This window comes from Choloepus didactylus, chromosome 11, assembly GCF_015220235.1.
Source record: "Choloepus didactylus isolate mChoDid1 chromosome 11, mChoDid1.pri, whole genome shotgun sequence".
Classification (NCBI taxonomy): domain Eukaryota; kingdom Metazoa; phylum Chordata; class Mammalia; order Pilosa; family Megalonychidae; genus Choloepus; species Choloepus didactylus.
Window position 1 is genome coordinate 21844839 of NC_051317.1, and position 14591 is coordinate 21859429.

General features: G+C 34.9%; 3 protein-coding genes across 3 annotated transcripts; 2 read left to right on the forward strand and 1 right to left on the reverse strand.

Annotated features, from left to right (window-relative positions):
* The first annotated feature begins 814 nt into the window (after nucleotides 1-814).
* Nucleotides 815-2990, forward strand: LOC119506213 (nucleolar protein 11-like). The gene has a single exon (XM_037799195.1). It carries the CDS (start codon nucleotides 840-842, stop codon nucleotides 1428-1430), a length of 591 nt encoding a protein of 196 aa, XP_037655123.1. The 5' UTR covers nucleotides 815-839; the 3' UTR covers nucleotides 1431-2990.
* LOC119506207 (nucleolar protein 11-like) lies at nucleotides 834-3282 on the forward strand. The gene has a single exon (XM_037799191.1). It carries the CDS (start codon nucleotides 1569-1571, stop codon nucleotides 2988-2990), a length of 1422 nt encoding a protein of 473 aa, XP_037655119.1. The 5' UTR covers nucleotides 834-1568; the 3' UTR covers nucleotides 2991-3282.
* Nucleotides 3283-4656: 1374 nt separating this feature from the next.
* On the reverse strand, nucleotides 4657-5610 carry LOC119506565 (olfactory receptor 14A16-like). The gene has a single exon (XM_037799577.1). The coding sequence runs from the start codon at nucleotides 5608-5610 to the stop codon at nucleotides 4657-4659; it is 954 nt and encodes a 317-aa protein (XP_037655505.1).
* Nucleotides 5611-14591: the final 8981 nt, after the last annotated feature.

The window sequence follows — 14591 nt, forward strand, 5'->3', positions numbered from 1 at the left end:
CATGTAAGTAAATAACTGGAAATAAATACAAACTTAAAGTGTGATGTGATGTTACAAATGCTATTCTACAAATATTTCTGGTAAGATAAGAATATGATGTAGTCTGATATCCATTATTTTACTTTTACCATTATTAACTAGTTGATTTCTCTTAATTACTCTCAAAATATTTTCCTATTCAATAGGGTTGGTAAGGTTCTTAGTAATTGCTTTGTTAATGAAATTAAAATCTTTCACATCATACTTTTTTGTTACTGGCTTTCCTCTTGCAATAAATGTATGTTTATATATTTAAAAAGTGTTAGAATTTCCATATCTCATGCATATAGAATGTTATCATGCATGTTATATCTATAACTCTTTTCTATAGCAGAAATTATTATGCAGATGCTAACTACAATTCACAATGTCATGTCTTATTTACCTTTTTCTTATTACTTTCTACTGAAGTTCTTATGCTGATTAAACTAAGTGCAACCACTGTGAAGCCATGAGCATTGATCACACAAATGTTAAGGAGTATCAGTGACATTGGAAAAGGGAGTAACTAGCCTTCAAGACCTAAGGAATGTAACTGAAACCAAATAGAGAATTTTGGTTAAATACTGAAGCTTAAATCATATATTTTTTTCCATCTTGAGAAAGATATACTAAAATGAGGAATCAGCAGAGGAAAAAAACTGCCATGAAAGCCTATATTCATTTCCATTTGACATATAGTATCAAAAAGAGGGGATATTTTAGAGATATTAGAGTACATAACTTAAAACTACGTTCTCGCGAGAGTAAGAGCGAGGCCTGCCGGGAAGGATGCGCGGCCTTCCAAAGGTTTCCCCAAGATGGCGACCCTGGAGGAGGAATTTACGTTGGCTGGGTTATCCTTGGGCGCCGGGCCTGACGGACTCCTAGGCGTGGAGCCGGGCGCCAAAACAGACCAGTTTCTGGTGACGGAGGGCGGTAGGACCGTCATCCTCTATAAGGTTTCTGATCAGAAACCCTTGGGCAGCTGGTCAGTGAAGCAAGGTCAAATTATAACATGTCCAGCTGTATGCAACTTTCAAACCGGAGAGTATGTTGTTGTTCATGATGATAAGGTTTTGAGAATATGGAATAATGAAGATGTAAACTTGGATAAAGTATTTAAAGCTACATTGTCAGCTGAAGTGCACAGGATACATTCAATACAAGGAACCGAACCACTAGTGCTATTCAAAGCAGGTGCCATCCGTGGTCTAGAGGCCTTGCTTGCAGAGCCCCAGCAGAAAATTGAAACTGTTCTCACTGACAGAGAAGTGATTAAATGGACAAAAGTTTTCATGGTATTTAAGCATCCTATGTTAATTTTTGTGACTGAAAAAGATGGAAATTATTTTGCTTATGTACAAATATTTAACTCACGTATCTTAAGCAAATACACACTCTTATCTTGACAAAAAGAAAAATCTGTTATACAGAGTTTTACTGCATCTGTGAATCGGAAATTCATCTCTTTGAAGTCATTAAGCTCTGATGGATGTATATATGAAACCCTGATACCGACATATCCGAGTGACCCAGGCAGAAATCAGATGGTAGTTAGATCACTGTTGCTCAAGGCCGTTGTGTCTGGTAATGCTAGAAATGGTGTTGCAGTCAGCGTCCTGGATCAAAATCACATAGCAGTCCTGGGAACTCCACTACCAACTTCTAAGGAATGCCTTTCCATATGGAACATAAAATTTCAAACACTCCAGGCTTCAAAAGAGTTACCACAAGGGACCACTGGTCAACTCTGGTATTATGGGGAAAATTTGTTTATGCTACATGGAAAATTTCTAACTGTGATTCCATATAAGTGTGAAGTGTCATCATTAGCAGGTGCTCTTGGAAAACTCAAGCACACTCAAGATGCAGGTACTCACACTGTCTCCCATTTTGTAAGCTGGGAAGCATCTCAGGGATGTGGCCTTAGATCACAGAACTCGGAGCAGTCAAGGAGAATCTTAAGAACAAGAAAAGTTGAAGTGAGTGTACAGCCAGAGGTTCTAGCATCCGAACAACTTTTATCAACCATAAAGAATGATTCAGAAAAACACATTGAAGTAGAACTACATAAATTTTTATCTATTAAATGGACACCTGATTTTCATACTATTATTGAGGACATAGCAACAGGACTTCTGGGAAGATGTAAAACAGAACCATCATTTTATCCCCGGAACTCTCTGATGCAGGTTATCCAAACGCATGTGCTTTCCTACAGCTTGTGCCCTGGCTTAATGGAGGTTGCCTTAGAAAAAATAGACGTACAGATACTACAGCTCTGTCTACAGCAGTTCCCTGACATTCCTGAATCAGTCACTTGTGCTTGCTTAAAAATTTTCTTAAGCATTGATGATGACAGTCTTCAAGAAACAGATATCAACACAGAGTCAGTTTTTGATGATAGTGATACTGTACAAGATGAAAAAATGGAAGAGCAAATTATTCAAAATGGCTTTAATCCTGAAGAAGATAACTGCAATAACTGTGATAAAGAGTTAAATGAAAAGCCTCAGGACACAACAGAGGAGACCACTTCGTGCCCTATAATACCAAAAAGAGCAGCTCTACTAAATGCAGTTCTTCATTCAGCATATAGTGAAACATTTCTTCTGCCACACTTGAAGGATATCCCAGCACAGCATGTCACTTTATTTCTCCAGTATTTGTATTTCCTTTATCTGAAGTGTAGCATAAATGCTACTATGACTCTTCCTGGAATACATCCTCCAACTCTGAACCAGATTATGGATTGGATATGCCTACTTCTAGATGCTAATTTTACTGTTGTGGTAATGATACCAGAAGCAAAAAGGCTGCTAATAAGTCTTTACAAGTTTGTGAAATCCCAGGTATGTGTTTATTCCGAACTGAACAAGATTGAAGTGAGTTTTCGGGAGCTACAGAAACTAAATCAAGAAAAGAACCGTAGAGAATTATATTCAATTGAAGTGCTGGAACTCTTCTGATATTATCAGTTCTCCTTCATAGATACTTTATGAAGTCCTTTTATGTGAACTCTTCCTGCACATCCAGACAAGAGAGGTGTTTTGTTTGTGGCCATCTCTCAGTTTCAAGAGCAATGTGTCAGCAACTCCCTGGGACCACTGCTTATTGATGCTCACTAGGTAGGACTGCAGGTTTCACGTGAACCTGTTCTAGTTTATGAACATTGGTGTGGAGAGGTTCTGAAACTTTTTAAAAATGTGTAACTGAGCTGATTTTAAGCAAACTTATTTGTGTACTGATAAAAGTCTAATTTCTTAAAAAAAAACAACTATATTCATCATTAATGAATTCAATTTCAAAGCAGATGAATGAGTAAATGTGTGTATGTAATTATAAAACAACATACGGGCAAACATAATACTAAAGTTGAAGATTAATGAGATTTTTAACCCTAATACTTTTTGAAGATAACTGATATTCTACTTTTAAATTATTTCTAAAACACAGGTATGTTTGAGTGATAATAGGTCATAAAAACATAATATATATATCATCCTCCAAACTGAAGTCAATTATTTCTAAGGAATAACTGCTTGGAAAATAATAAAAACTATAGCTTTTTAATGTATCAGTGAGTAGAATTAGCTGAGAAAAAAATACTGAGTTCATTTCCAATACTTTTATCCTCCTTCATTTCCTTGTGCCAGAGTTTAGACAGGCAGTGCCTAAAGGAAATGCTAACAAGGCACATATCAACAATTCAATATATGTCAGTTCCTTTGTAATATTCAGGGAAAATAGAGACTTAAATGAAGTATGTATTTTTTAAATGTTGACTAAGAAACAGATGGCAGATTAAATTTATAAAGAATAAGCAACTAATTCTACAAAACAAATTCAAATTTAAAAAAAGAGTTAACCTATCTATGTTTCACATATATTGAAATGATGCAAGCAAACCAGTGTAGTAAATGTAAAAGTTTATGTAGGGAGAGGAAAATCAGATAACTTTTAGTATGAGTAAATCTCCCAATAAGAGGTTCCCCTCCTGTGTTTTTTCCAATGACATTTATGAATATACTCATGAAATGGAAGCAAATGTTTTATTGACATTGTACCAATTATGAGATTTAGAGAAGAGAAAGAACTCACAAGCCTATCTATGTATACCCAAAAAACTATTTGTTACAGGAAAATAATAGAGTATTTCAGGATAGAAAGCTTAATGCAACATTTTGGAGGTACAGAACATCCAGGTACAAGTTCCAGTGGCCATTCTCAGTCCCACAGAACATGTTTCCTACAGGAACACAAACTAAGATACCTGGGAGATACTTAGTCTCAGGGAAGTCTCAGTTTCATTTGAAGACATGGCTTTCATGCTTCTCTAGTCATGTAGCCATTTCAGGAAGTGTGAGCAGTTTCAAGAAACAGAAACCAAGGTAGCCTAACAGAAACTAGAGTCAGAACACCAGGACGCACATTTTCTATACACCACTTTCAGAGAGCTGTCTTGTTTCAGACCCAAGCATGACTTCATTAATAACTAGCAAATTTCATTCCACCTTGGGAAAAGATCACCACTGTGCTTCTAGGTAACACTGGAGTGAATCACACAGTTGGTAAGAGACCAGTTTAAATTATCCCTGTATGTAAATAAATTTTAAGAGGTGAATACCTCTATTCTTAACAAAATATATGAATATTTTCTTTTCTCAAAAGCTTTCTAATGATGAACTTCTCCAAACCACTCTTCATAGCCTTGTTCCTAAGGCTGTATATAAAGGGATTAAGGGAAGGGGGCAACATAATATAGAAAGCAGATAGAATGAGATCAGTGAATGATTTACATCCTAAAATGGGTTTTAGATAACCAGTAAAAGCAGTTGTGAGGAAAAGTGAAACAACTGTCAGATGTGGGAGGCAAGTGGAATAGGCTTTTGACTGTCCTTGTTTGGAGGGAATCTTTCTGATAGCGGAGAAGATATAGATGTATGAGATTATGATGCAGATAAAGCAGCCAAGATCCAGTACTGCACTAATGAGAATAAGCACAGTTTCTGAAGTTATATGTTCTGAACATGAAATAGCTAACAACTGGGGAATATCACAGAAGAAATGTTGTAATTTGTTGAGTCCACAGTAAGATAAAGAGAAGGTGTTTGCTGTGTGTATAAATGACATCAAGCTGCCACTGAGCCAACACACTGCTGCCATCTGTACACATGTGTCCCTGTTCATGATGACTTCATAGTGCAGGGGGTGGCAGATGGCAGCATAGCGGTCAATAGACATTGCCATGAGAAGGAACAGCTCTGTCACTCCTGAAAAAATCACCAGAAAGATCTGGACAATACATCCAAGGAATGAGATGGAGTCACTCTGGGTCAAGGAGTTGACAACAGTTTTGGGCACAACTGTAGAAATGAGGCAAAGATCAATGACAGACAAATTCCTTAGGAAGAAGTACACAGGTGTGTGGAGGCATGGGTCCAGGGAGGTTACAGTGATGACGAGGCCATTTCCCATCAGGGCCACTAGGTAAATTACTATAAAAATTATAGCTTGTAGTAACTGAAGCTTCCATGGGCCAGCAAAACCCAAGAGAATAAATTCTGTCACCACTGAGATATTGCTCATTGTTATGCTGCAATAAAGAAAGGAAAATAAGTTGTTATTTAAGCAATCAAGAATACCAAGTGTCCCTATTTAATGCTCAGCAGGCACTAATCAATATGCAATATGCAGTGTTGGTCAGTGTGCTTGTGAGTGTGTGTGTCCAACTATTATAACTGTATAGCAAATTCTCTCCAATGCCAAAAATCTGATTTACATACATACATTCTATAAATGCTCTTTTTATCAGGTTTTCCATTTTTCTTTATAAGCATCTTGTTATAATGATACTATGCAGACACATAAACCAATTGTTTACCGTGCTAGTCACTGTCACAAATTTGGCAACTCAAAGTACCCTGTGTATCAGAGAGAAGGATCTTAATTTACATGTGATACAAAGTGAAGGAAAATATATGGATGCTTCCATATGTCCATGCCACAGCCTATTTCCATTTTGCTTTGTAATATTTGTTAGTCAATTAAATGAATTGATTTATAATTCCCTTTAATGTTTCTTTGTCTTATAAATATACCTGATAAAATATTTGACAGTCTTCTCCTTGCTTTTCTTAAATTTCTATTCTTCCTACTTTCCATTGCTATGTGCCTTCCCATGTGACAGAGGAACCATGGATACCATTGACCTTTATTCAGAGAAGGTATCATCCTGTTGATGCCTTAATTTGGACATTTTCATGGCCTTCAAACTGTAAACTCATAAGCTAATAAATTCCCATTATCAAAGCCAACCCATGTCTGGTATATTGCATTCAAGCAGCTTTTACAAACTGAGATACTCCCCTATTGTTAATCTTTCTATATCCAATTTTGTAGTATGATTAATAATAATTCAATGCATGGCAAAACTATGAACAGTTAGCAATTGTTTAAAAATTGGGGGTGGAAAAATTCAGTCTAAAGTATTGAAACTAGTTGACTTCTTATTTAGAATATACAGTCAGCATTAGTAAACATTTGATAAAAATATTTGTTAATTTCTTTATTGAATAAATATTATTTAGTATCTTTATTTAAGTCTTCTAATCTCCTTAAGAAATGTTTTCCTCTAGGTTTGCTCCAGCATTAACTTTCTCCTTAATATTATGCATTCTTTTTCCAGATATCCTGTTTTTATTCTTTGAATAGAATGATTTGGTGAAAAATCAAAGAACATACAAACTATTATGACTCAGTATTTGGTAGGAAACAATATTTTTGCTCTAATATTTTTTGGAAGAAAACACTTCAAATCCATTTTTTCCTAATGTGTGTCTATTTGAGAATTACCAAATTGACCAGCATGGTGAAGATTTATTGCCAATTTTTATAGCACAATATCATATATTTTCTTCTGTACAGCCAAAAAATATAAATTCTCTATGATCCCCAAATTATTTTCTTCATGAAGCAAAAACTATACAAAAGCCTAGTAGTTTATATGAGTCAATAATAATGATCCAATATTCTAAAAAAGTTTTCACCATTTTCCATTTTTTAATCCAATGTTTTTCTCAAATTTGCAATAAATTTTAATTTACTTCATTTTCTTTTCAACACTATACTAGGTTCTGCTCATACTGAAATAACCTTTAATATTTTCAACTTTTTTCATTGCTTACAGTGTGCTCAGCTCCCTGTTATGCATTTGAAAAGCAGTTGTTTCATGTAAATAACTATTTCACAGTCTTATATGTTCCTGAACAAAAATTATACCACACTTACCCTCCTAAAATAAATCCTTTCTGAGTTTGAATTTCAGAAATTATGTACAAAAATAATATTTTATTTCTATGTAACCTATATAGAAAACACATATCTCTTTTGATCCTAAATAAACATTTAATCCTTATAAAAACTTCTGTTATTAAAGGATTTAGATCTTTTTTTCACTCACACCTGTTCTTTTTTATCTGGAAAAATGAAAATTATTACTCACTAAAGTATCTGTCATATGCAAGTAGTCAACAGGCTTCTGATGTTGCTGCTGGTGAAATTATTATTGATCATTAATCCAGGTGAGCAAAGCTAAATCTGACTTTCAAATACTGAGAAACTGTTCCCATAAAAATCACTTGACTCCTTGCTCTCTGGACTTCAGCTAACAGAGATGTTGGTCAGGGAACAAGGAAGATGGTGGTTTTATCTCTGTTGCTCCTCTTCCAAAGGCTTGATCTCCTAAATATCCCAAAGGGAATTGCTGCCACTGCAGTTGGCATTGATTTGCTTAATCTGTACTTTGCAATTATAAGACAGGGATTCTCGTAACCTATTTTATGTGGAAATGGAGAACCACAATTGATCTTTACTATCAAAGAACAATTTCAAACACTCTAAGGTAAACAAGAGTTTTTATAATTCAGGAAATGGTTTTCATAACATATTAGTCCAATCATTCATTCAGTCCTTATGGAGAAGGGACAATGTGCCTGGCACATTCCCGAGTACGGTTACCTAAATAATTCACTGTTATTGTATATTTTCTTGACCAAAAAATCATATTTTCTTATGTAGAGCTATACAGGGGATTTTAATCTTTCTTATGTAGAGCTCTATAGGGGATTTTAATATAGCAATAACATAAGGGTGAAAAACAGAATACTCCACATCATATCTACAGTGAAACATTTAAAAAATAATTTACCCAACTAAGCATAAATTAATTTATAATTCAGTTTAGGTAAACTGCTTTAAAAAGCAGCTGGAATTTATTAAATGTTTAATAATGCATAGACTGTCATATGCGCAAATACATGATTTATTGCAATGTTAATACACGTCAATGGTGGTTCTGAAGGTATCCAAATGGGGAAAAATGTTGTGGGGTAAAATTTTAAAAAGTTTCAAACAAAAAATTAAATATATATATATATATATATATATATATATATATATATATATACACATATATACACACACACTTTAGTGAGGATCTTTTTCAAATTACAGAACACTAAAAAAGATAAATGAATTTATATACATCACATTTTTTGAAAATAACTATGAAAAAATCTGTGACAATAATAGTATTTTGTGTCAAGGAGACAATAATAGATGTGTGAGTCCTCTTTTGAAGGAATCAAAATCTGCTGAGAATATTCATGTATAAACACATTGAAGTTATAGAATAGAATTAAAAATTAAAAACATAAAAAGTTATGAAAAATATATTGTTCAAATTTATAATCCACAGCAAGTAAATGAGGAGTGCAATTTAATGAAAGTTCCAATACAAACTGAACATTCCTTAAATAAAGACAAGAGTTAAAGATGGAAAAATTCATGTTAATATTGGAGGATGAAGCAATGTCTTCTAGAAACAGTATCAATAGTTAACAAATGATGAAAGATAGAGGAGCATGAGTTAAATAATTTCTCTAAAGTGACATACTATAAATCCCATACTGAATGTTAAAACATATATAATAGCTTTAAGACTTACAAAACTTAATTACATTTTAAAGATTCTTATAAAAGTTTTATTGACAAAACATTATCATTCACAAATATGCAGAATTTACAAATATGTGGAAAAACAAAATATTGGGGAATTGAACACACCCTTAAAGATCCAATGGGTCAAAGGAGATATTACAAGGAAAATTAAAAATATCTCAGGTGAATGAAAATTAAAAAAAAAATACGAAAAATTATAGGCTGCAACAAGGCAGGGATGAAAGGGAGATTTATGTCTCTACATTCTTAAATTCAAAAGAATAAAGAACTAAAATCATGACTGGAGAATCTACAAAAAGAAAAGCAAACTAACCACAAAGCGAGGAGAGGGAAAGAAATAGCAAAGATTAGAGTGGAGATGAAAAAATAGAGAATGAAAAATAATAATGATAATCATCAAACCCAAAAGTAGGTTCTTTGGAAAGATCAATAAAATTGACAAACCTTAAGCTAGACTATCTAAGAAAAAATATAGAGAAGACACAAATAACTAAAATCAGAAGTGAAAGGTGGACATTACTACTGACCCAAAAGAAATAATGAGGATTATAAGAAGATGCTATAAATTACAATAAACAATTAGGTAAGCTAGATGAAATGGATAAATTCCTAGAAATGAAAAAAAGTGCCTACACTGACTCAAGAAGACATAAACTATCTGAATGCACCAATAACAGGTAAAAAGTTTGAATCATTAAACAAAAATCTCCCAAAAAAGAAAATATCAGGACCAGATGGTTTCCCTAGTAAATTTTATCAATCTTTCCAAGAAGAATTAATGTCAATCCTGTGCAAACTCTTCCAAAAAATTGAAGAGGAGGGAAAAATACCTCTCTGAGGCCTGCATCAACTTAATGGCAAAGCCAAATAAAAATTCAAGGAAAGAAAATTACAGACGAACATCCTTTATAAATATAGATGCAAAAATCTTAACAAAATGCTGCAAATTGAATATAACAACACACTAAAAGAATTATATGTGATGATCAAGTAGGTTTTATTCTACATATGCAAGGGTGGTTCAACATACGAAAAACATATAATGTAAGGCAGCACATTAATAGGATGAAGGAAAAAAAACACACACATGATAAGTCCAATTGATGTAGAAAGGGCCTTTAACACAATCCAGCACCTCTTTTTTTTTTTTTTTCCATTTTTATTGAGATTGTTCAGATACCATACAATTATCCAAAGATCCAAAGTGTACAATCACCTGCCCCTGGGTACCCTCATACAGTACCATCACTACACTTAATTTTTGTTCAATTTTTAGAAACTTTTCATTACTCCAGACAAGAAATAAAGTGAAAGATGAAAAGAGAAAAAAAGAAAAGGAAACTGGAATCCTCCCCTATCCCTAACCAAACCCCCTCAATTGTTGACTCGTAGTATTGGTATACTACATTTGTTACTGTTCATGAAAAAATGTTGAAATACTGCTAACTGTAGTATATAGTTTGCAATAGGTATATATTTCTTCCCTATATGCCCCTCTATTATTAACTTCTAATTGTATTGTCATACATTTGTTCTGGTTCATGGAAGCAATTTCTAGTATTTGTACACTTGATCATGGACATTGCCCACCATAGGATTCAGTTTTATACATTCCCATCTTTTGACCTCCAACTTTCCTTCTGCTGACATATATGACTCTGAGCTTCCCCTTTCCACCTCATTCACATGTCATTCAGTGCTGTTAGTTATTCTCACATCTTGCTACCAACACCCCTGTTCATTTCCAAACATTTAAGTTCATCTTAATTGAACATTCTGCTCATACTAAGCAACCACTCCCCATTCTTAAGCCTCGTCCTATATCTTGGTACCTTATATTTCATGTCTATGAGTTTACATATTATAATTAGTTCCTATCAGTGAGACCCTGCAATAATTGTCCTTATGTGTCTGACTTACTTCACTCAGTATATTGCCCTCGAGGTTTTGTCATCAACCCATTTTTTTTTTTTAATATGGTTTTGTTCACTCACCATACATTCCATCCCAAGTAAATAATCGATGGTTCTCTGCATGGTCATACATTTATGTGTTCACCACCTTCACCACTATCTATATAAGGGCATCTACATTTCTTCCACAAGGCAGGAAGGAGAATCAAAGAAGGTAGAGAGGCAAAAGAAAGAGGAAAAAAAATGACAGCTAGAAAGCAGCAAAAGGAAAAATAACCTTAAATCAAAGCAGAATAAAGAATCAGACAATACCACCAATGTCAAGTATCTAACATGCCACCCCTATCCCCCCCCTCTTATCTGCATTCACCTTGGTATATCACCTTTGTTACATTAAAGGAAGCATAATACAATGATTCTATTAGTTACAGTCTCTAGTTTATGCTGATTTCATCCCTTCCCCAATGCCTCCCCATTTTTAACACCTTGCAAGGTTGACATTTGCTTGTTCTCCCTCATAAAAGAACATATTTGTACATTTTATCACAATTGTTGAATACTCTAGATTTCACCAAGTTACACAGTCCCAGTCATTATCTTTCCTCCTTTCTTGTGGTGTCTCACATGCTCCCCACCTTCCTCTCTCAACCGTATTCATAGTTATCTTTGTTCAGTTACTTACCTTGTTGTGCTACCATCTCCCAAAATTGTGTTCCCAACCACGCACTCCTGTCTTCTATCACCCTGTAGTGCTCCCTTTAGTATTTCCTGTAGGGCAGGTGTCTTGTTCACAAAGTCTCGCATTGTCTGTTTGTCAGAAAATATTTTGAGCTCTCCCTCATATTTGAAGGACAGCTTTGCTGGATATAGGATTCTTGGTTGGCGGTTTTTCTCTTTCAGTATCTTAAATATATCACACCACTTCCTTCTTGCCTCCATGGTTTCTGCTGAGAGATCCGCACATAGTCTTATTAAGCTTCCTTTGTATGTAATGGATCGCTTTTTTCTTGCTGCTTTCAGGATTCTCTCTTTGTCTTTGACATTTGATAATCTGATTATTAAATGTCTTGGCATAGGCCTATTCAGATCTATTCTGTTTGGAGTACGCTGAGCTTCTTGGATCTGTAATTTTATGTCTTTCATAAGAGATGGGAAATTTTCATGAATTATTTCTTCTGTTATTGCTTCTGCCCCTTTTCCCTTCTCTTCTCCTTCTGGGACACCAATGATGTGTACATTATTGTATTTTGTTTCATCCTTAATTTCCCGGAGATGTTGCTCATATTTTTTCATTGTTTTCTCCATCTGCTCCTTTGCATGTAGGCTTTCAGGTGCCTTATTCTCCAATTCTTGAGTATTTTCTTCTGCCTCTTGAGATCTGCTGTTGTGTTTCCATTCTGTCTTTCATCTCTTGTGTTGTGCCTTTCATTTCCATAGATTCTACTAGTTGTTTTCTTGAACTTTTGATTCCTGCCATATATATGCCCAGTGATTCCTTTACAGCCTCTATCTCTTTTGCAATATCTTCTCTAAACTTTTTGAATTGATTTAGCATTAGTTGTTTAAATTCCTGTATCTCAGTTGAACTGTACATTTGTTCTTTTGACTGGGCCATAACTTTGTTTTTCTTAGTGTAGGTTGTAATTTTCTGTTGTCTAGGCATGGTTTCCTTGGTTATCCAAATCAGGTTTTCCCAGACCAGAACAGGCTCAGGTCCCAGAGGGAAGAAATATTCAGTATCTGGTTTCCCTGAGGGTGTGTCTTAGAAAATTGCTCCACCCTTTGATGCCTCAGGTCACTGTGCTTTTCTGCCCAGCAGGTAATGCCTGTTAGCCTATAATTCTTGCCTGGTGTGAGGAGGTATGGCCGTGTTCCCCCAGGCTCTGGGGTGTGTTTCTGAATTGAAAGGGCCCCACCCCTTTCCTCTTAGAGAAGACAGACCCCCCAGGTGGAGGTCATTAGCATTTCAATGGTCTCTCTCTCTGCTTGTGCTGTCTCCACCCTTCCCCAAGTCACAGCCCTGGAAACTGAAAATGAATGGGGCTTTCTCCACTGAGCCAATAAAGAAACAGACAGTCCCCTTCAGACCCAGTCCAAGGTGACCCTCCGGCTCTCCAAGGTCAGTCATCACCCAAAGCCTCTGTCTGTTTTTTGGGGATTCATACCTGTGGTGAGCAGTTCACACTCGCTACTTAAAACCCCAGTTGGAGCTCAGCTGAGCTATATTTGCTTGCTGGGAGAGAGATTCTCTCTGGCACTACGAAGCTTTGCAGCTCTGGCTATGGGGGAGGGGGTCTTGTGACTTGGATCTGTGGGTTTTACTTACAGATTTTATGCTGTGTTCTTGGGCATTCCTCCCAATTCAGGTTGGTGTATGATGAGTGGATGGTCTCATTTGTCCCCCCACAGTTATTCTGGATTATTTACTAGTTGTTTCTGGTTTTTTGTAGCTGTTCCAGGGGGACTACTTAGCTTCCACTCCTCTCTATGCCGCCATCTTGCCCCTTCCCAGCACCTCTTCTTGATAAAAAGAGATAGAAACCTAGGAATGCAAGGAAATTTCCTCAGTATAATAAAGGACATAAATGAAAAACCCACAACAAACATTACACAAAAGGTGAAAGACTGAAAGATTTTCCTCTATGATTAGAAACAAGGATGCCAGTTGTTGCAATTGTTATGCAATTTTACATTGGAAGTTCTGGCAAGAACATTTAGACAAGTAAAATAAATAAAAGGCATACAAATTGGAAAGGAAGAAGTGAAATTTTCCCTTTTTGCAGATGACATGATCATATATATATATATATATATATATATATATTTATTTATATATATTTATTTATATATATATATAAAATCTTGATATCATTAGAGCTAATACATAAGTTCAGCAAATTGGAAGGTCAACACACAAAAGTCAATAGCATTTCTATACATCAGTAATGAAAATCTGAAGAAGACATTAAGGGGAAAGTACATTTAAAAATAGTAACTTAAAAATCAAACATCTAGGAATAATTTTAATGAAAATGTAAAGGACTTTTACAAGAAGAACTACAAAACATTACTAAAAGTAATCAAAAGAGACCTAAACAAATGGAAGGATATTCCATATGCACGGATTGGGAGACTAAATATGATTAAGTAATTTACAGATTCAATGCAATCCTAATAAAAATTCCAACAGTATTCTTGGCAGAAATGGAGAAAGCAATCATCAAACTTATATGGGGAGATAGGGGGCACCAAATAACAAAAATCATCTTGAAAAAGAAGCAAAAAAGACAGAGGACTTACACTTCCCTATTTTAAAACTTACTGCAAGGCAACAGTAACCAGAATATCATGGTACTAACACAGTGGCAGTCATAGACCAATGGAAGAGATTTGAGAGTTCAGAAAAAGACCCTCTCATCTATAGCCAATTAAGTTTTTACAAGGTTTCCAAATCAAATGAATTAGGAAAGAATAATATCTTCAACAAATTGTTCTGGAAACCTGAAAATCCATATGATAAAGAATGTAGAAGGATCTCTGCTGCACATCTTATAGGAAAATGAACTGTAATTGGATCAAAGAAATTAATATAAACCAGGACAATAAAACCCCTAGAAGAATACATAGGGGATCATC